Consider the following 20,829-nt stretch of genomic DNA (forward strand, 5'->3'; position numbering starts at 1 on the left):
TGAAAAAATAAACATATCTCCTTCTTTACTACGTAATGCCCAACTGTCTTCCATAATGTCAATAGTCACTTTCACCCCCACCAACAATGTATGAGTTTCATTTTTCTACATCCTTGCCAACATTTAGTCTGGTCAGATTTTTAATTTTAGCTCTAGTTTTATCTTTAACTGTTTCAATGTTAGCTATTGTCAGATTAGTTTTAGTTTGCATTGTTCTGATTATTGCGATCAAGGGTCTTTCCTTATTTTTACTGACCATGTTAGATATATTCTCTAGTGAAGTACTAATATCCTGAATACTAGTCATTTTCCTGACTATATGTGTTAGACATATATTCTCCTACACTGTGACTTACCTGTTGTTGTTGTCTTTTTTAATATTTTCTACTGATTAGTAAACGTTCTTAATTTTAGTGTGGTTGCTCCCATTTTCTTTTATGGTTAGTGCTTTTCTACCATGTCGAAGAGAACGTTTCCTACCCTAAGGTCTTGAAGACACTCCATTGTATTATCTTCTTTAAGTCATAGTTTTGTCTTTCACATTATGGTCTAAAGCCACGCCCATGAAACCAGTTTTTATATGTAGTATGATCTATACTATATATATATGTGTGTGTATGTGTGTGTTTGTGTGTGTGTGTGTGTGTGTGTGTGTATAATATTATATATACTATAATATATATTGCAAGGTAGGGCACAATTTAATTAGAAAAAAGTATGTAATTTCCCTATGATCATTGACTGAAAATTATATCCCTCCTCCCCCACAACTACACACTTGCCATTTTTTTTTTTCTTTAAGATTTTTTATATTTATTTGACGAAGAGAGAGCAAGAGCGAGCACAGGCAGGGGGAGCGGCGGTAGAGGGAGAGGGAGAAGCAGGCTCCCCGTGGAGCAGGGAGCCTGATGCAGGGCTTGATGCTGGGACTTGGGATCATGACTTGAGCTGAAGGCGGCAGACTCTTAACTGACTGAGCCACCCAGGTGTCCCCCCACACACTTGCTTTTCTAAAAAAGTTGTGTCGAAAATTTACCCCATGCCAGGCATGGTCCTAAATGCTTTCCATGCAGAAAGCAGAGAGGTGACATTTGAGCTGGGTTTCTAGTGAATGAATAGGATTTTGTAATTAGAGACGGAAAAGGAAGGTGTTTGTGAGACTGTGTGGGGTGGGGAGAGAGGGGGAGCAGAGTGAAGGGACCTTCCATGTGGAAGGAACTGGCTTCAGGACAAAAGAGCACAGGCAGGAGGGAGGATTCTCCAGAGGGTGGTGAGTACAAGAGTTTGGCTAAATCGGAGTATTTATGAGGAAAGTAGTTGAAACAAAGCTGAGAAGAGCCCTGAATGCCCAATGAAGGAGTCTGAACTTTTTTCTGGAGAGCATTTAGGTACCATGGAAGGTTTATTCATAGGAAAATGACATAATAGAGCCGCCGTTCAGCGGGCCTCTAATCCAGGCGCAGGGGAAGCAGTGCCAAGAGGGATGAAAAGGAACCAGACGTCAGATGTGTCATGAAGGAAAAGTCAACAGCTGATGGCCACTTATTGGAAAGAGAATTGGAAGTCAATGATTACTTCTTTCTGTTTTTATGCTACTGTCACAGAGTAGAGGCCAGTGTGGTGTTAAGGAATTTAGGATAGCTGGTGAGCCTGACATTGTCACATATGTCCCAGGAACTAGATGCCAGACCTTCCTTGGAGCCCCACATGGCCCATTCATTACAGGTGCTCATTTTTAGAACTTCATGTGAAGTTCCTCCATTCTGCGGACTCTGGGCCACCAGAGAATGCCCGAGGTGTGAACCTGGATTCTGAATCACTATGGCAAATTTTATAAATTCCCTTCATGTGAGGTAGAGTGAGCCCCCTCCTGCCCTTTGGTGGACTGTGGTTTTTGAAAAGCCCCTAAGGAAGTAATGAGGAACCATATTTAAAACCTCAGATTTGCTTCTCTTTTGTTTTACCAGAATATTTTGGTCACCATGTCCTGGGAAATGGATAATTTTAAAACATAAATGTGGTAAGCCTTCATGTTCCCCAGTATCTATGCATTCTTTCATACAGAATATATTTTGGTACTTGTTCCGAATCCAGTATTGCACTGGACCTGGTGAGGGCCACATGCAAACATAACATAATCTCTGTTTTCAGAGTTTAGACTTTGGGTTGTACTTCTAGAAACAGCAGTTTATGTAATTCAGACCAATCTTATGCTTCTTTGGAGCTGTTTTTCCCCAGGGAGCATCTACTATTCTAGAAAAGACCACTGAGGGCCAAGAAGCTGAGCAGAGCTTTCAGTAGCCTTGTAGGGCTAACAGAACAGAAACTGGAATACAAGGCCAAGGAAGGGGGACCCCTGGTAAACTTCTCAGGCTTTAGGACCCCACAGGTCTATAGCTTAGAAGTGAGGGGGAACCAGAAATAAGACTTCAGCCGTCTTACAGGACTGAAGCCTAGCTTCAAATTATCTTAATCTTTAATTGGATTAAGGTGATCTAGGACAGTAGTCACTAGAGGCAGATGTAAATCTTCTCTAGTGGAAGGTCCTATCCTCCTAGGTCTAACAGTTCCCACTCATCATTTTGTATGTCTAGTGCTGCTAAGGAAAACAATATACCCACAGGAGATCCATGTAATGGTTTTCAGACAAACCTTAAATTAACTATGTTTAATACATTTATGATATCAAATAATAGCAAGTAACTGGAAATTATAAAAAAGAATCAACTTAAAATGGATCAAAGTTGTAACTCTAAGAGCTTAAACTCTTAGAGGAAAGCAGGCATAAATCTTTGACCTTGGATTAGGTAACATTTCTTAGATCTGACATCAAACACAAGCAGTAAAAGAAAAAAATACATAAATTGAACTTCATCAACATTATAAACTTGTGTGCATCAAAAGACACTGTCAAAGAGATTAAAAAGACGACCTATAGACTCAGAGAAATATATCTGATAAGGATCTAGTATTCAGAATATATAAGGAACCCTTAGAGCTCAACAACAAGAGGACAAACAACCCAATTTTGCAAAAGGTGAAAGGCTTGCGTAGACATTTCTATGAAGAAGATATCCAAATGGCCAACAAACAGAAGAAGATGCTCAGCAGTGGTAGTCATTACGGAAGAGCAAATCAAAACCACAGTGAAATACCACTTCGTACCCACTGGGATGGCTGTCATGAAAGAAAATAAGAAAAGGAGTGTAGAGATGTTGGAACCTTTATATGTTGCTGGTGGGATTGTTAACTGGTGCAGATGCTGTGAAAAACAATTGGGCAGTTCTTCAAAAATGTCACCAAAAACTTACGCAAAAACATAGGAGTTACCCTATGATCCAGCAGTTCTGTTTCCCTACATCTATACCCAAGGGAATTGAAGACAGGCTCACTGAAGAACTTGTACATAAATGTTTATAGTGGCGTTATTCATAATCACCCCCAAATGAAAACAATCCAAATATTCATCAACTGATTAGTGACTAAAAATAATGTGGCATATCCATGCACTGGAATATTTCTCACCCACAAAAAAGAAATAAGTATTGATACCAGCATGGAGGGACCTTGGAAACAATATGCCAGTTGAAAGAAGTCAGCCACATATTGTATGATTCCATTTGATAGGAAATATGGGCAAACCCAGAGAGACAGTAGATTAGTGGTAATCAGGAGCTGAGGGGAAGAGGTGGTGGTGCTGGGAGTGAATACTAACAGGTATGAGTTTTCTGTTTGGGGTGATGGAATGTTCTGGAATTAGAGAGAAGTGATTATTGCACAACCTTGTGAATATCCTAAATACCACTGAATCGTACACTGTATTTATTTATTTATTTATTTACTTACTTACTTACTTACTTAGATTTTATTTATTTATTTGACAGATGGAGATCACAAGTAGGCAGAGAAGCAGGCAGAGAGAGCCCGATGTAGGGCTCGATCCCAGGGATCGACCCTGGGATCATGACCTGAGCTGAAGGCAGAGGCCCTAACCCACTGAGCCACCCATGCACCGCTACTTTATTTATTTTTTAATTGTGCACTTTATAATATTGTATGGTATGTGAATTTTATTTCTATTTTAAAAAGGAAGACTCCAGCAGAAATTTTAGTACTAAAAATGCACAGTAACTAAAATAGAGAGCTCAGTATGTGAATTGAATGGATTAGACGAAGAGTAGAGAATTAGACAAAGAATAAAGAATTAATGAACAGAAAGGTAGGTCAGAATAAATAGATCTACTGAAGCTTAGAGAGGTACAAGGATGGGGAATACAAAAGAGAGCATAGAAGAATTATGGGATATGGCAAATGGGCGTAACATGCATACACGTGAAGTTCCAGAAGAAGGGACCAGAGAGAATGGGTAGAAACAATATTTGAAGAGAAAATGGTGGTGAATTGTCCAAACTAGAGAAAGATCTCAAGTTGTAGGTTGAAGAAACATTATGAACCCCATGTAGGGTAAACAAAGAAAATTACCTGTGGGCACATGATATTAAAATTATCTCAGAGAGAATCTAAAATTTTAAGACAGCTAGAGATAGTGAGGGGAAAAAAAGGCATATTAGCTTCAAAGGAACAACAAGGTTGACAGCTGAGTTCTCAGTAGAAATAGTGGAAAACAGGAGACAGTGGAATGAAAAGCTGAAAGAAATATCTTTTAAAAATGAAGGTGAACTAGGCATTTTTAGGCAAGAAAAAGGAGGAGACTTTATCACCAGCAGCCCTGCACTCAAAGGAAACTGAATGGTATTCTTTATGCAGAAAGAAAATGACCCCAGATAGAAGCCTTGAGATGCCAGAAAAGAAACAGTGTCCACCTAAATGAATAGTGACTGTTTAAAAAAAAAATTTCATATGAGGTGTTAAGCACATATAAAATGAATGAAAATGGCAGCAATAGAGCCTATCTTTAGGTGGGGGTGGGGAAATAGGTTTAACAGTATTGGGAAAAAGCTGTAAGTATATTAATTTATTATTAGCCTTCGGCAAGTCAGGCATATACATTGTAATTTAGTTAGGGTTACCAGTAGAGAAATAGCATCTCTACCAATCTAAGAGAGGAGGAAACTCAGTTAATAAGAAATGGCCCCCCAGAAGATAAGGATGATTCTGGTAAAGGCAAAAGTGTTGGGACATGGAACACAGTGGTGGCTTCCAGGGGTTAAGGGTAGAAGAGAGTTAGACTATGGAGGGGGGCAGCATGAGAGAATTTTTTTGGTAGATGATGGAACTGTCCTGTGTCTTAACTGTGGTGGATTTCACCAAACACACAGAATATGCCAGAAGAGTGACTGTATTTTTTAAAAATGGAAGAGAAAAAGAAAATAATAAATAAGAGGAAAGGAGGCTCTAGGGGCAGTTAGAACAAATGGAATATAGCCGTTTGGTGGATTTGAATGTATCAGCAATTAATTATAAGGATAAATCAACTCCTGTAAAATTAAAAGGTAGATTGTCAAACAGATTTTAAGAAAAACCAAAGTGTATGTTGCTTACAAGAGAAGACACATGACTTAAGTATAAGCATGTAGAAGGATTTAAAGCAGAATGATGGGAAAAGAAAGCTCGATAAGATCAGACCAACTAGATTTTAATTAAAAAATTATTATTAGAGATAAAGGGAGACATTTTATAATAATTGGAGATTTAAAGTTACCAGGAAGTAGTATATACTTAATAACGTAACCGTAAAATACATTAAGTCAAAAACAGACTATTAAAAGAAGGAACAGACAAACATCAACCCCAATGGGAGATTCAATAATACACATGTCTTGATGAGTGATTAAACAATTAGACCAAAAACAATTCAGTAAAGATGTCGAGAGTTGAAAACCAGTTAAACTGCCTAAATGGCATATATGGGCATGGTGCCTAACTGTAGGCAGACACACATTCTTTTCAAGCGTACCTGGAGCTTTTGTAAAGCCTGAATCAAAGAGAAACATTGAAGCACTTGGTGAAAAAATCAGAGCTGGAGATTGGAAATTGCCGATTTCCAAACTCTGGACATTTTCCTTCTTAGAGTTCAATGATTTTTCATCGGTACTGAGGTACTGGCAAGAGGGAAGGTGCCCTCTTCCAAGGATACAGGTTTTTTTTTTAAGAGTCTAAGGACCAGGCCGGATGGGAGTGGCAGTGGGGACGGAGTGCTGATGAAGACAAAAAGATCGCACACCCCCTCCTCTGTATCAGAAGAGAGTTGTCCCAACCCAGGTCTCCACCCCAGCTCCAGGGAAGTGCGTTCTAGTTCTCTGCCAACAAAGAGCTCTACTTGTCTCCTAGGGTTGGCCTTAGGTGACTCACGGGTCCAGCTCGGGCACCTGGAGTGCCAAGAAAATGGTCTCTCCACACTTGGACCTCCAGGAGCCTTTTCTCCTCGCTCCATGGTGGGATCTGAGGCAACTCCAGAAGCACTAAAACGACACAGATCCTTCAATGAATTGGCTTGGCTGCTGGGTTCCTCTTTCTCAAAGTATTTAATCAGCGATTTTCCCAGTGCCCCAGGCATTTCCTGTACGGGCGCTGCTGACTTTTACTTCCTACCAGGCCGCCCTCCTCTCTGTGTTCACGCTGCCAACTTTCAGATGAGCTCTATTAACTCCTCTTCTCCCTGCCTTTCCCCAGCCATCTGGGAGCCACGCAGGCCTTCTTCCCATCCCCCAGCTCCTGGAATTCCTTATTGTGGGAGGACATATGTTTGCAAGCACCTTATCATTCTGCCTTTCCTCCCTCTCTCCCTCCTCCTTGCCCAGTTCCAAGCCATTGATTGTTTTTTCTGCAGCGTTCATTTTACAGTTGCTGAGAGATTTGTACTCTCATGTTGCCTGTTTGCCTTTGTGTCTTTTGTCCCCTGTGTCCTGGTCTCTCCAGGGCACTACAGTTACCTAGATACCATTTCTATGCCTTTAGTGTCCTGCCATGGAGATCTTCAGTATGACCTCAAGAAATGCTTTGGCACTGGAGATCAGAGCCTGAAGACATTATTACACTCCTGCTAACATCTTTATCCAGAAGAGTTAAAGGTGGAAAGGTGCCAAGAAAAGGATCACAGTGGTGATTTAAGAAATGAAGCCTCAGACTTGGTAGTCTCTTCCCTTTTAAGGGATGTTGCTTTCAGCTTATTTTCTTAGTATGAGAAGGGGACCTTCTCAGAGATGGAAACAACCATAGAGGAACATTCAGGTTGTTATAAGTCTGTGCCATCCGAGGTCCTAGGAGAGCAGGGGGCCTTCAGCTTCTTCCTGGCCCCTAGCCCCATCTCTGGCCCTGCCCCAGTCCAGTGGGATTCAGTCTTGTCTGAATTATGTGTTTCCATGGCAGGAGGTTCGGTTCCTTGTAACAGAGCAGATCAAGCATCTGAGGAAGGTAGGAGCTGAATCCGCAGAGTTCACTGTCATGCCAGAGAATGGATTTTCTCCCAGGGCCACTAGTATTACTGCGGTTATTAAGTCTGGCGAGTCATACGTTTCGGAACTTTTGGGTGGAAAAGCCTTAAGGAAATGGCTTTCAGAAACAAGTGCCCTAGAGGAGAAAGCCCCTGGATTTCATTAAACCAGAACTTGGTAATGGACAGTCTTTGATTTTTCTGACCTAGGCAGTAGGGAGCTCCTACCTTTGGACATTTAATTATGATACCCATTGAACGAAGTCCCAGTTGTGCAGTTGAGAAGGATTTTTTTTCTGTTTAATCTTCCTGAAGGGATAGAACGTAATTCTATCCTCCTTATTTTCCTTCTACATTACCTCCCTCCGCTCCCAGTTTCCTCCTTTCTGCTAAACACCTACTCCCCCCTCCTTGGGAAAAGTGCATATTTCTTAAGGAGTCATTGTTACTTTGGTTCTTACTGAAACTGAGGAGGAGAATGGATTGTGCAGCAGGGGGCATAGGGAAAAGCAAAGATTCTTCTTCCCCGTGGGTTGATAGAGCCCTTCCATCGGAGGAAGTTAGCTACAGTCCTGCCTGGTGATTGGCTTCTGGGACCTTCCCAGTTCCACCTAACACAATTGTTATTGTATTGTGAGGGCCCAGAAGGAGGAGCACAGTGTGGTGGAGAGAGCGCTCAGGTGGGTGTTAGAGAGGTCTAGATTCTAATATCGTAATACCGAACCGTTACTGAACATACTCGGTGCCACATTCTGTTTCAAGGACTTTACATGGAGTATTATCTCCTTACTAACCCTATTTTGCAGATGTGGACACTAAGATATGGAGCAGTTAAGTAATTTACCGAGGTCCTGTGATCAGGTAGTGGAAGCAGGATTCAAACCCTGCTCCATCCCGAGCCTGGATGTCTCTTTGCCCACCTCCAGGACTGCAGTGGTCCCAGGCAGGGTGCTGAAGAGCTGCATGACCCTGGAAAAGTCATTTCACCTTTTGTGGCTCATCTGTGAGCCACAGATAAACTCCTGAGGGAGTTTATGTGGGCAACTTCTGATGCAGTTTCCACTTTGAATAATTTGTATGCAGAAAAGGCAACTATGTTATTTTATTCTTGTGGTTAGGTGAAAGCACAGTGTTTAAGTCTAAACTAAAATTTGATCTAATTGATTCAACAACTGATTACTTCCCAGTTCCTGTGCACAAAGCCGTGGGCTGGGCACTGTTGGAGAAAGAAGGGGGCTTTAAAAGTTAAAATCTGGGTGCCTGGGTGGCTTGTCAATTAAGTGTCTGTGTTCAGCTCAGGTCATGATGTCAGGGTCTAGGGATCGAGCCCTACATAGGGCTCCCTGCTCCATGGGGAGTCTGCTTCTCCCCCTGCCCTTCTTCCTACTCATTCTCTCTTTCTCTTTCAAATAATAAATAAAATTAGAAAAAATAAAAGTTATAATCTGTTCTGTTGTTTAGGCTAAGAAATTCAGATAATTAAACAAGGATCTCATTAAGAAACCTGTTGCGTTAGAAGGTGAATTCCGAGACAGGTATTTTGGGTCTCAGACTGTAACCGGTTTTGGACATTTTCTTTTAAGTTATGACTCCTGTCACCGGGAGTGCTTAACTACACGCATTCACTTCTGAGTGAAGGAGCTACTGGTGAGATTAGTTTTTACAGTGCTGACAAGCTCAAGAGGTTCTTTAAAAGTGAAACATGCCTGCTTGGGGAGTCGCTGATACTGAAGCAATGTCATTATAACCTGAAATTTCTATCCTCATTTAGAAAGGCAAATTCAAAGAAAAAGGATATGTTGTAGAATGCTTAGATTTTTTTGAAGTCGGATTTCTGTTTATGGGCATGCTGGGTTCCCCATCTAACTTGCTCTGGGGTTAAGTTAAAGTGCAGAATCCTCATAGCTGAAATAGGAAAAAAAAAAAAAAAAAAAAAAAAAGATGGACCTCAAATAGAAAACTAGCTTGAGACGTTCCCTTTCTAGTAAGGCCTTTGAACCCAAAAGAATTGTGTTCTGATAGGCTTGGACATCAGGGTAATGTAGATCTTTCTCGGTGGCTTGTAAATGTTAAACTCTTCCGTGTTCTGCTATATTCCCAGTCAGACCACAAGTGCTTGACACATAATAGGCATTCCGTAAATATTTGCCAACAGACTCCTTGCTCGCTCCTTGAAACCCAGCATTTCCCCCTTGCCAAGATCTAGGAGTTCAACCTGCTTCCAGACATCGGATTCCCCACCTTGAACGCAAGTCATTTAGCATCTTAGTTGGTGGGCTCTAGTCCCTAGCCCGCTATTTTCTTTATTAATTCCACAACTTCAGCATACCCAGTCTTTTTAAACCTGTGCATAAAGATTCATTAATGGGTTATAAAATGAACTTAGTGAGTTATGACTAATATTAAAAAAAAAAAAGAGAGAGAAGAGAAAAGAATAGGAAATAGCAGAATGCAGTGTGCCTAATAAGTACTTTCATTTAGACACACCATAATATATTGGATTGCAGTTCGAAAAATGTGTGATTCTGAAATCCCAGTCTCCCCTGTCTTTAGAAGTTAAAAGCACTTTAGGTGTCACTCTCACGGCAGCTCCCAGCCCACTTCTGTGTAAGTCTTGCAATTCAGTATATTTGTATTTTACCACTGGCCTGGGCTCCCCAGAGTATGAGGTCGTAACTGGAGCACAGCCTTGCTAGAACCATCACGTGGTACTCTAATGCGTGCACACCGACTAGAGACAGTCCCTCTGCATATACGTGAGCTGCGTAGCCGAGGGGACGTGGAGAAGTGGTGTCTGAGCTCTGACCTCCAGGATCGCCACTCGCGACTTCTGATGGGCCGAGGTGGGCTGGGGAAGGGCCAGACACGGAGTCTGCCATCCTGGAGCACCGGCCCTGCCGCCAAACACCCACTCCTTTTCCTCCTGTCCTCCCCACCAAAAAGCATTGCAGGCAGAGCGCCAGCTCATGAAATGGGGTCTCTTTGAAGTGCTGAATGAGTGTCCCTGCAGCTGTCACTCTACATCTGGTGGTGCCTCTCCTGCCAGAGCTTCATAGAGGCTTTGCATCCCTTTACTCAGAAAGCTCTACGTGTAAATTCAATTTTATTTTATTTTATTATTATTTTTAAATTTTAATTTATTTATTTGAGAGAGAGAGAAGTAGGGACAGTGAACCCAAGCAGGGGGAGAAGCAGGCAGAGGGAGAGAGAAGCAGACTCCCCACCAAGCAGGATGTCCAATGTGGGGCTTGGTCCCAGGACCCCAGGACCACGACCTGAGCCGAAGGCAGATGCCCAACCGACTGAGCCACCCAGGCGCCCCGCAAATTCAGTTTTCAACTGGATTTTTAACAGTTGGTCTCAGGAGTGTCTTTGGGGTTGGGGGGTGCTGGTGCTGATGGAGGGAGACACATGCCCTTGAAAATTGGATTCTTTTTTGGAAAACTGCTGGCACGGGCTCATCGGCAGGGAACTAAATGAACCACTGTTTCTACCTGCTGACAAGCTAAGCCTTGGGACAGCGCTGAGATTAGCTCTCATCACATGGCCAAGACATGCCTTCCTCTCTTCTTCCTTTCATACAGCCGGGGTAATTTTGTGTCTGTCAAATAATACGGCTTTGTAGTACAAATGCGTGTAAACAACAGCCCACTAGTGCTGAGCAAAAGCACTAGAGGATAAATTAAAAGGTGGTCTTCCTGATGATGGCTGGTTTTAAAACCCTTTCGTAATCCGTGTTCTTTGGGAAATGCCGATAGATGAACCCATGAACCCATCTGAGCTCTGGAGATGGAGCCATCCAGAGAACAGGGGCAGCCCAGTACCGGGCGGCCTAGAGCACGTGGCTCTGGTCTTCCTCTGTGGGAGGAGGCTTTGGCAGATTAGGGTCTGGGGGAAACAAGGCTGTGCATTTTCATTTCTGTCATCCAGTGCCGCTATCTGTTGGAAGAGGAGGATTCCCTGCCCATTTGGTAAACCGCACAGCTGGCAGGAGCTGTAGCAACCTCCCTAGGAGCAGGCCCGCCCCAGTGGCCTGGTGGAGTGCCCCCCCCCACTCTCCCCCACCTTTCCCCACCTCCCCCCTACCTCCCTATCCCCCCCAAACACACTCTGACCACAGGGGTGTGGGGAGCTTCAAAATAAAAGATCCCCGCCTGTCCCAGAGACCCGGCATTGTTCACTGTGCCACATTTCTATTCTAAATTTAGGCATCTTTTTTTTTTTTTTCCAGGCAAAGATTACTATGCAAACATTTAAGAGAAAAAAAACTTTGCCCAAAGTAATTTTTTCCCTCGACTTCTATTTGGTTTCCTGCAATGTTTAGATGACTCATTCTCTTCCAAGAAATTTTAAAGAAAAGAGATGCAGGCTGTGTGATAGCGTACAAAGACTGCTCTGTAAATTCTTATGCTTCCCTGCCTAGAAAACCCATTGCATTTTTTTTTTTTTTTTTTTTTTTTTTTTTAAAGCAGGGAACGGAAAGGCCCTGCAGACTTCATTGTCATGTACTCGGCCTCTTCAGGTTTTGTTGTTCCCGGGATTAAATGTCCCTTTTGTGTTTGGGTGGGGTCCCCTTGTAGCTTCCAAGCTCCGACAGCCCTTCCTGGCTTGCTGCTGGGGCCACTCTTGCCCCCAGAGGCGCATAGTTAAGGTTTCTGAAACAGAGAACGGTGGCCTTTTAGCATCCGTGAGTGGAGAGGGAGGCACTGGCCATTTCCTGCCTCTCCTGGTGGCAGCGTTGTTCCTGTTTGCTGGGGGCTTGGTGGGGCCACTGTAGCTGGGAGAGCTTCTCGTGTGTTCCCCGGCCCAGCCCTCAGCCACAGGGAGCCGTAAGTCAGAATCGCTTCAGCAGCCTGTTCAAATAAACAGGGATAATAGTTGAGTCGGTCCTTTTCCAGCTAATCGGTACACGAAAGGAAACATCTGCCTGGGCTTAATTGCTTTTTTATTGGTTATGCTTTTTCTCCTTCTCCTTTCCCCTTACCCCCCCCCCCTCCTGTGGCTAAGTTATTTAAGTCCTGGGTAAGCAACAGGGTAGAGGAATGGAAGCCTTCTTCCAGCAACCTCCACCATTTAAACACCACGAGGTGGTAAGGGAGGGAGGGTGGCTGGCAGGGGAGTTGGGACCTGGAGGGAGGGTCGGGTGTTTGGAGGGCAGGGCACTTGGAAGTGATACTCGAGGTCACTTCCTGGCCTCTGTTGCTGACTCTGGGGCTGGCTGGTGAGTCATTTTGCCTCACTTCACCTCCTTGGATCTCTGCTTCGATGGACCTCAGCTCTCCCCCCATGATGGGAAGGAGAAACCCGTATGTGAGAGTCTAGATGAAAGGCATTTCCTCTGTGGCTCTTCCAGTGGTTGAGGCTATTGAATGAGAGACATTTGGGAATGGTAAATTTAAGACGGGCAAGCTACCCTGAAGCCTTCCATTTTGTAGAGCATCTCTGTCCCCGAGGAGAACTTGCTCATTATCTTCTGCTTTGGGAAGTGAAGCCGACCAGCCGTACGCAGAAGTGGGTGGAGGGTGCATCTAATACGGACTCAAGAGGCCAAGCAAAATATCATGAAGGATCCTGGAATGGCAGAGGTTAGGAGGGGCCTTGGAGTACGCTAGCCTTTCATTTTACGGAAAAGAAAACAGAGGCCCAGAGAGAGGAATCGATCGCAAAGTTATCTTCTTGATGGTGGAGGAGCCAAGAATAGGAAACTCATGTGATGGCTTCTTCAAGGTTCCTCCCGCCGACTTCCACCCCACCAGCTGTGAAGAGTCTGTCTCCACACAACAAAGGTCACACAGATGTTGTGTTCCATAATTAATTCCTTAACAGAAAAAGGCAAAGCATTCAAGAGACACGAGAATGCCGAAAGAACATGTAAAAAAGAGAAAGTTCAAGCTCACTACAGTCAAAGGACCGCAGGTCATGAGAAGGTACCTGCTGAATCATCAAGAAAAAAGGCTTCTGGTAGTGTTTTTCATTGGTACAGTTTTTCTCAAGGGCAGTGTAATGGCATGAATGAATAGTCTTTGACTCAGCAATGTGACTTCTGGGACAAAATGATGAAAGGTGTGTGCATAGGTGATGCAACAAATAATTTAATGGAGCATGTTTTATCATAAAAATTTGTAAGCAAAATGGATATCCAAGAATAGGAGCTGTAGCAATATCATCTTCCATAATGTTTTAGAAGAAGAATATGGGGGGAACTGTTCACAAACTTTTGTTTGAGTAAGTTGCAGAGTATATAACGCAACCCCGATTTCATGAAAATCTTATGGAAGAAACTAGAAAAATAGATAAAGTCTCAAGTGGTGATTTCTTAGTGGTAGGAATTAAAAGTTGCTTTTCCTTTTTGCCCATCTTCTTGAGTTTTGGCTTTTTTGTTTTGTTTTTCTTTTTCCAGTCTTCTTATTAATTACAATAAACATATATTCCTTTTAGAATCAGAGAAAATAGTTTTAAAGTCCTACGTCTTGAATAAAGCAAGATTGCAAATGATTATGCTTCGGACATGCAAGACCTCTTTCTTTCTTCCCCTGGGAGTGGAGCCACACCAGGGGTAGTATCTACCTGCTGTTAGAAGGGCATTGTTGGTATCTGATGGGTAGGAAAGAACTAGAAGGAACTGGCAGAAGATAAAAGAGGGCTTCCCCTCTTGATGACCCAATGATGCCAATTAGTTTTATCCCCTGCTCTCTTGGGCTCGGCATAGGACGCTCGGTACAGAAGGCATGGCTCTTTCCTCCTTCGTGCTTCTTCACCCTTCTTTATTTCTACTATTTTGTCTATGTCATTAGATGCCCGAGAACCACTACTACTTAGTACAGACAGGTTGGAGACCCCTTCACATGTATTATCCGAATCGGGTACCATGAGCTGATCTCCAAAGCAGTTATTACTGGGGTACCACTACGCTGGGAGTTTGGGGCAGAAATAAATCAAGTAAGACCTATACTTCCTTCCTCCTTGGACATACCTATTTGGTGAGGTGCTTCGGAGCCCTTGGATGTTTATGTCCTTCTTTCTGTGGCGTCCTATTTCACATCTTTCTTCCACAATTCTCAAGAAGGCTCAAGTTCAAGTGTCCCAGAAGACTTACTCTGTCTAACAACAGTTGCTAGGTCAGATGTGGCTTTCAAGCCGGCTCTTCGGGGACCCACTGAAAAATCAAATCCTACACCCATTTGCCCTCCACACGACTGCCTTAACTAGGCTATAGAAGGGGCGCACTTCATTTTATTAAAACTCTTTGCGTAATCTGACCATAATTGAGTCTGATCGGAGTGGTTATCTGATTTGCTGGATTAAATAATGGGCCTTAATTGAGTCTGTGTAAGTTGTAGAGCCCATAATGCTGTTCTTGCTTTGTCGCCCCCTCCTCCCCCTTCTGGTTCCCAATTAACCTCTGTTCCTCTTTCCTTGCAGAGTAAAGAAGTCGGCCAGCAGCTCCAAGATGATCTGATGAAGGTCCTGAATGAGCTCTACTCGGTAAGTCAGATGGTGCCTGGCTCTTTAACAAGCAGGGAAAGCAGCATTTGGCAGCCTGCAGCTGAGTTCCCATCAGCGGCAGCACGGAGCTGAGCTTGAGGACACTGCTTGGTCCCCACTGGGGGTGACTCCACCCATTTCTTTTCCTCACACTCTTATTTTCAAATCTGAACAAGCCCAAGCCCAAAAATCTCAAAATGAGCTCCCTAATCAGCTACACAAACTAACCGTGACCTCGTGGGGGCATAACCGCCGGAGACCGGCCAAGGCCTTCATCAGCACAACTGACCCCCGGTAGCAGCAAGCCGGGGACCCCAAAGCTAATGGCGAGGAACACAGCCTGCATCGAGCCATTAGTATGTGCCTGCCGGGAAGGACTTCATGTTCAGGGTTGCGCATCAGTTTCTGGCTCCATCTATGTGTTTGCCACGAAAGCGGGTGCCCTAGAGGGCAGTTCAGGGTCCAAAATGCCCCTCATCGCAGGGGCTGATTCAGGCAGAGACTGGGCATCCACTCCCTGGGTTTTTAAAAGGCCTTTCAGGGCCCCCGTCTTCAGCGGGTCTGTGCCCAGCCTTTGTGTCATTGTCTAGGTTTGTACCATTCTGTCCTGGAGGTGAAATTGATTTCCTCTGTTTACCGTGTTTATTCACTGTGTTTCCTCCCTTTCTTCCTCTCTCTCTCTTTCTTCCTTTCTTTCTTCACAGGAAGACAGGCAGTGGTGACATGCATCACAGCCATTTGGGATCAGAGAATTCCATGTTCTTGATCCAAAAGCCTAGGTGTGGCTCTTTTGTCATAGCAACTGTTAAGCAAGAAAATAGGGTAGAGTAGTCATCAGACTGGCCTCCAGTGACGCTCAGCTTGTTTGGACTTCCTGCTCTGTGACTCTTCTGCTCTGAAGCCAAGCAGATAGACGGGACTCTTTAGTTCGACTCCCAAGTTCTCATTTCTTTCAAGTGCAGTTAAGGCTTTTTTATAAAAATAGAAGCCTGTTGATGTGAATCATTTACAGACTAGATGCATTTTCCTGAGCCCTGTTGTCTTTTTAATGTTTTACGTCTGCATTTTATTTTTAGAGCATCTTCTAGGCACCAAGAAGAGCTATTACTCCCTTTTCCTGGCAAAGAATTCACCAAGATAGAATATGACACATGAAGTCATTATATGAATCCTTTTATTTTCTCGTAAGCATCATGGGCCTCTGCTGTTTGCTCTTTCTGGGGAGGAGTAGGATGGATAGCCAGCAAACCCCAAACCAGCTCAAAACCAGGTTGCCACTTCTGCAGTGGGACTAGAGGGAACAACAAAAGAACAGTGCCCAGGGATCTGTTAGCTCTGCCTTGTGTCCGAGATCTCCCAATACGCTATGATTTTTTAAAAAGAAATAAGTGAAAGGGTATAGTTTGTGCAGGAATGAAGAAGAAAACTATGGAACTTGTTGCTCTGGTTTGAAGAGGCTAAACTGGCCAGTTGGACTACAGTCTTCACACAGTCCAACATCAGCCAGTGCTTCCGTGCTGACGCAGAGCGCGGAATCTTCCCGCTGGCGTACAGACTGAGAATCGGGTGGGCATGGAGTTTCCTGCCAGGAGGTGAATGGATATACACTATTTTTATTTCTACTTCATTTTATTGTCATGTAGTTGACACCCAGTGTTACGATAGTTTCAGGCGTACAACACAGTAATTCAACAAGCGCTCACGAGTGCGCCTACCATTCGTTCCATACAATGCTATTATGACACCACTGTGTTCCCTGTGCTGTATCTTTTATCCCTGGATACACACTCGTTTAATTTGTCCAAGGCCAAAATACAAATTTGACTCAGGTCTCCACATACTTCGTGTCTCTCCAGTCACACTTCCTAAAATATCCGACAGTAGTTAAGGGTCAAGTGAGTTTGCAGATCCTGTAGGCCATTAGAAAGTTGACAGAATTGAGTTGTTTCTTCTGTAGGGTGAGATGAGTGTAGGACTGGCTTCAGGAAGGCACCATGGCATTAGGGTCTCTGACTGTCCCAATTTGCCTAGAACTGAAGGGTTTTGGGGGCATGAGACTTTGAGTGCTACACCTAGGAGAGCCCTTTGGTAAGCAAGGAAAGTTGGTCACTCGACATTTGACAGTGGTTTCAATAAGGAAGAACTTGGCAGTCATATAATAGTGGCTTTGGGAAGCTACTTGCTGAATGTTCTCCTTCTCTCTCTCTCTCTCTCAGAGGAGTTAAGAAGAGAACAAGGGAGACCTTTTTATAGAGAGCTCTCACCTTATTTGCTTTTTGGGAAGGCAAGAGGGCCTTTTGCTTCAGTGACCCCCATGGGCAGTGGAAGTTACTCGTGGGCCATGGGATAAAGGAAACCAAGGATATAAGGAGCCCACCATGTTCAGTGCTCTCCTTGGCTTGTATCTCCCCTAATGCTCAAAATATTTCTTTTTGGGAGACTAATTACCCAAGGGTTGATAATTTAAGTACTTTTGAATCTTGTTGATCCAAGGGGCAGAGTCTCGGTGTTCCCAAATAAGGATGCCTTTGGGCAGGAGGCCCAGACTCATACCATAAGTGGCCAGCTGCCCCTCTGTACCTTCCTCTTTTCTGTCTGAAGGACCTTTGAATTTCCTGACTTGGCATTCTGTGCCAGGGGCTGCTTCCCACAGCTGCCATTCATAGAGCAGCCCTAGTGAGCTTTCTCCTCCATGTGTGTCTCCCCCCATATTGAGCTGGCTAGTTGGGAGGCTATGGTCATAAGCGGTTTTCATTTTCCAACTGGTGACCCAGGGATGCCTTTGAGGTTGGAGCATACTGCTTCCTGAAGAACTCTGGAATTCTCTGCCTCAGTTGTACTCACAGTTTGTATCTGAAAAAGTCCAGCAAGTACCCAAAGGAAGGAGGGTCTGTAGGGGCACAGAAGCCACATGGATTGGCTAAGTAGGAAGAGTCAAATAAGCCCTAGAATTGAGAAAGGAAGGAGAGGTGTTGTAATGCTGGGGTGTGGTTGCCCTAGAAGTTTCATGCTTCTGTACTCCCCTTGAATATATGGCTGCTTGATCTGGTGCACTAGCTGTCTGCTGGCCCAGCTGCCGCAGACTGGTACTGGGCACCTGCTCCCAGGAGACAGTGTCAGTGAATAGACAACCAGCTCTGCTTGCCTGTTTGTCCCCAGTACTAGGCACTAGAGATACAGACACAAATAAGAGATGTCCCTGAACTCAAGGCATTTAGTTTTAAGAGAAGAGACAGAAAAGTAAAGCAGCAAGTAAAGTATGAGGTGATGGTATTTACATGAAGTCAGGCTTCTTAGTGAGAGATTTGAATTGAATCTTAATTGCCAAGAGGTCTTTTATTGTTCCCCAAATGTTCCTTTTTGGTTGTATTCTGTTCTTGTTTCATGACATGATGTCTTTTTGTTTTTCATTGACCTCTCTGGAAATATTATTGATTGCTTTTGAAGTTTTCTTCTTTCTGTATACTTTCTGTTCTCTCTTAATTGCTTGTTTTGGTCTTGGCCTTTCATAGTAGATATTTTCCTTAAATTTTTGGTACTCCTTAGCTGCCTTTTCTTATTCTAAAGTGAGGCATTGAAAAGCCGGTTGAAAGATCTGTGCTATCTGTGGTCTTTACTGTAGGGTGATCTGACTGGTGTTTCCTTGGGGAAGCCCTGATAGTCACTAGTTCTAGGTCTTTTATCTTGGACAGTCAGATTCCCCAGACAAGGCTCTTTTGACTTCCTGCCTGTGTCTGGGGCCTGAGTTGTGTAAGAGGCCAGGGCCATCACAATGTTCAGTGTAGAATTTTCTGTTGATCTTCCTATTTTAAGTTCAGTACCCCTATTCTCAGCTTAGCCTGGTGTTCCCAATGCATAGGCCCTCTATAAGAGAAGGTGCCTCTAGTCTTCCCTGGAGGGGGAGAGGATGGGGCCTGGTAGTCCAGCAATTCTAGGCTTTCGGTAATTTCTCTTGTTTTAACTCCCATCTTCATCCCACTGCCACCAGTTCCTCTTAGGGCTTCAGTGATGTAAGTCAGCTTGCTTCTTGGCTCTGCCTTCATGTGGTTTAGGGTTTGGTGGATCATTCACTACTTGCCTCCCCGCTTTTTATGTGCTGTTTTCATTCTTTTTATTTTCCTCAGTTTATATCTAAGAAATAATAAAAACTCTTTTCTGTTATTTTAGTGTGGCTTGGGGAGAGATCAGGGCTAATGGCATAAATTAAGAATTTGTTTTTTGAAGTAAAGTGAATTCTCTTTGTATAACTGAGAATTTAGACTTCTGAGTTTTCCCCCTAGTTTATATTTGTCTCTCTCTCTCTCTCTCTCTCTATATATATATATATGTATGTATATAAATATATACACACACACACATATATATGTATATATGTCTATTTCTCCAAGTTTTGTCTTGACTTCCCTATTTTTCCCAATTGTTTTGGTATCACTTATTTAAGCTTTGACCCCTGGGTACCTCAGTTTTTCCTTGAGTTGAAGGATACTAGCTATACTTCTTCCATATTTCCATAGAGGACAGATTTGGTGTCATTAAGTCAAAGTCTTTCAGGCAACCACATTGATTGTAAAATTGTCAACTGTGGACATGACACATTTCCCAACTGTGGAGAAGAGAAGAAAACACAAAAGAGGAAGTGATGCTTACCTTTTGGAACTCATAGTTTCCTGGACTAGGTGGTGTTTTACTCTTTCACAGAGAGTTCTTTAGTGGAAAGGAGCAATATAAATCACTAAGTTTTATTACTTCATTGTTGTCTTCTTGGCATTATTCCTTTGAGTCCTTTTTTGATTCATATTCATTCATAGTGTTTCTTGTATCATTGTGAAATGAAAATTCACTTTTTTAAAAATCATTTTTCAACTATTCATTCAAGCTTTTGAATCATATTCAGGTGAAAAGAAAGAAAAAGTAGTCTACCCTTCTTCAGCCTGGATAATACGTGCCTCTTCCTCACTTTCTAGTCACTCTGGAATCTAGGGGATGGTTTGAATTACTTAGAAAAGTTTTTAATGATACCAGTTACTAAATATCATTTCACCAGTATAGAAGAGTGGAGAGTTGATCTTATACTTATGGAAAATGATGTCAGGTTGAAAATAAGGTGAAGAGTAGATTTAAAAAGTTCTGTAGCCAAAATGAGACATTTAAACTGTAATGAACTTTGATTTTGTCGATGGCCTGATATTCTTTATTCTTTCCACCACTTCTTGCTGACCCTAAGAGATTAGTATACCCATAAGGTCCATCCAGGATTTCTCAACCTCAGCACCATGGATGTTTTGGGCAGACAGTTTTGTGGTGGGTTGTCCCGTACCCTGGGTGGTTAGCAGCCTCCCTGGACTCTGTCCAGCAGATGCCAGTAGTAAGCTCCCAAGTTGTGACAATCAAAAATGTCTCCAGGGGGCGCCTGGGTGGCTCAGTGGGTTAAAGTCTCTGCCTTCGGCTCAGGTCATGATCTCAGGGTCCTGGGATTGAGCCCCGCATCAGGCTCTCTGCTCAGCGGGGAGCCTGCTTCCACTGCCTCTCGCTCTGCCTGCCTCTCTGCCTACTTGTGATCTCTCTGTGTTAAATAAATAAAAATCTTTATTTAAAAAAAAATGTCTCCAGATTAGCCCCCACTTAGGACCACTTCTCTAACACAAAGCCCTAATAAAACCAGCTCTTCTTTTCAACCCGGTCTTGATTAAACTAACCTTTCCTCCTAGCTAACCCAGCTCTGGTCCTGTTAAGAGGAAGACACTGGTGCCTAGTGGCTCAGAATGTGGACTTTGTGGTCTGACAGACCTGAGTTTGAATCCTGATTTTGCCATGTATGAGTGGTGTGACATTGTGTGGGATAGTTTAATCTCTTTGTGCCTCAGTTTCCCCATAGTTAAAAGTGGAGATAATCACATGTCTTTTATGGAGGAGTTGTGAGGGTTCAGTGAGACAGCTCACATAAAGCCTCT

At 43.4% G+C, this 20,829-nt stretch overlaps 1 protein-coding gene across 9 annotated transcripts in view; it reads left to right on the forward strand.

The window, feature by feature from the left end:
- SRGAP2 (SLIT-ROBO Rho GTPase activating protein 2) overlaps positions 1-20,829 on the forward strand; it is a 231,543-nt gene that overhangs the window by 138,384 nt on the left and 72,330 nt on the right. For all 9 annotated transcript variants that reach the window (XM_059146580.1, XM_059146582.1, XM_059146587.1 and 6 more), the window contains one exon: positions 14,816-14,878. In XM_059146580.1, coding sequence (XP_059002563.1) covers positions 14,816-14,878 — 63 coding nt within the window. The remainder of the gene's footprint in view (positions 1-14,815; positions 14,879-20,829) is intronic.

This window comes from Mustela lutreola, chromosome 14 (assembly GCF_030435805.1).
Source record: "Mustela lutreola isolate mMusLut2 chromosome 14, mMusLut2.pri, whole genome shotgun sequence".
NCBI lineage: Eukaryota > Metazoa > Chordata > Mammalia > Carnivora > Mustelidae > Mustela > Mustela lutreola.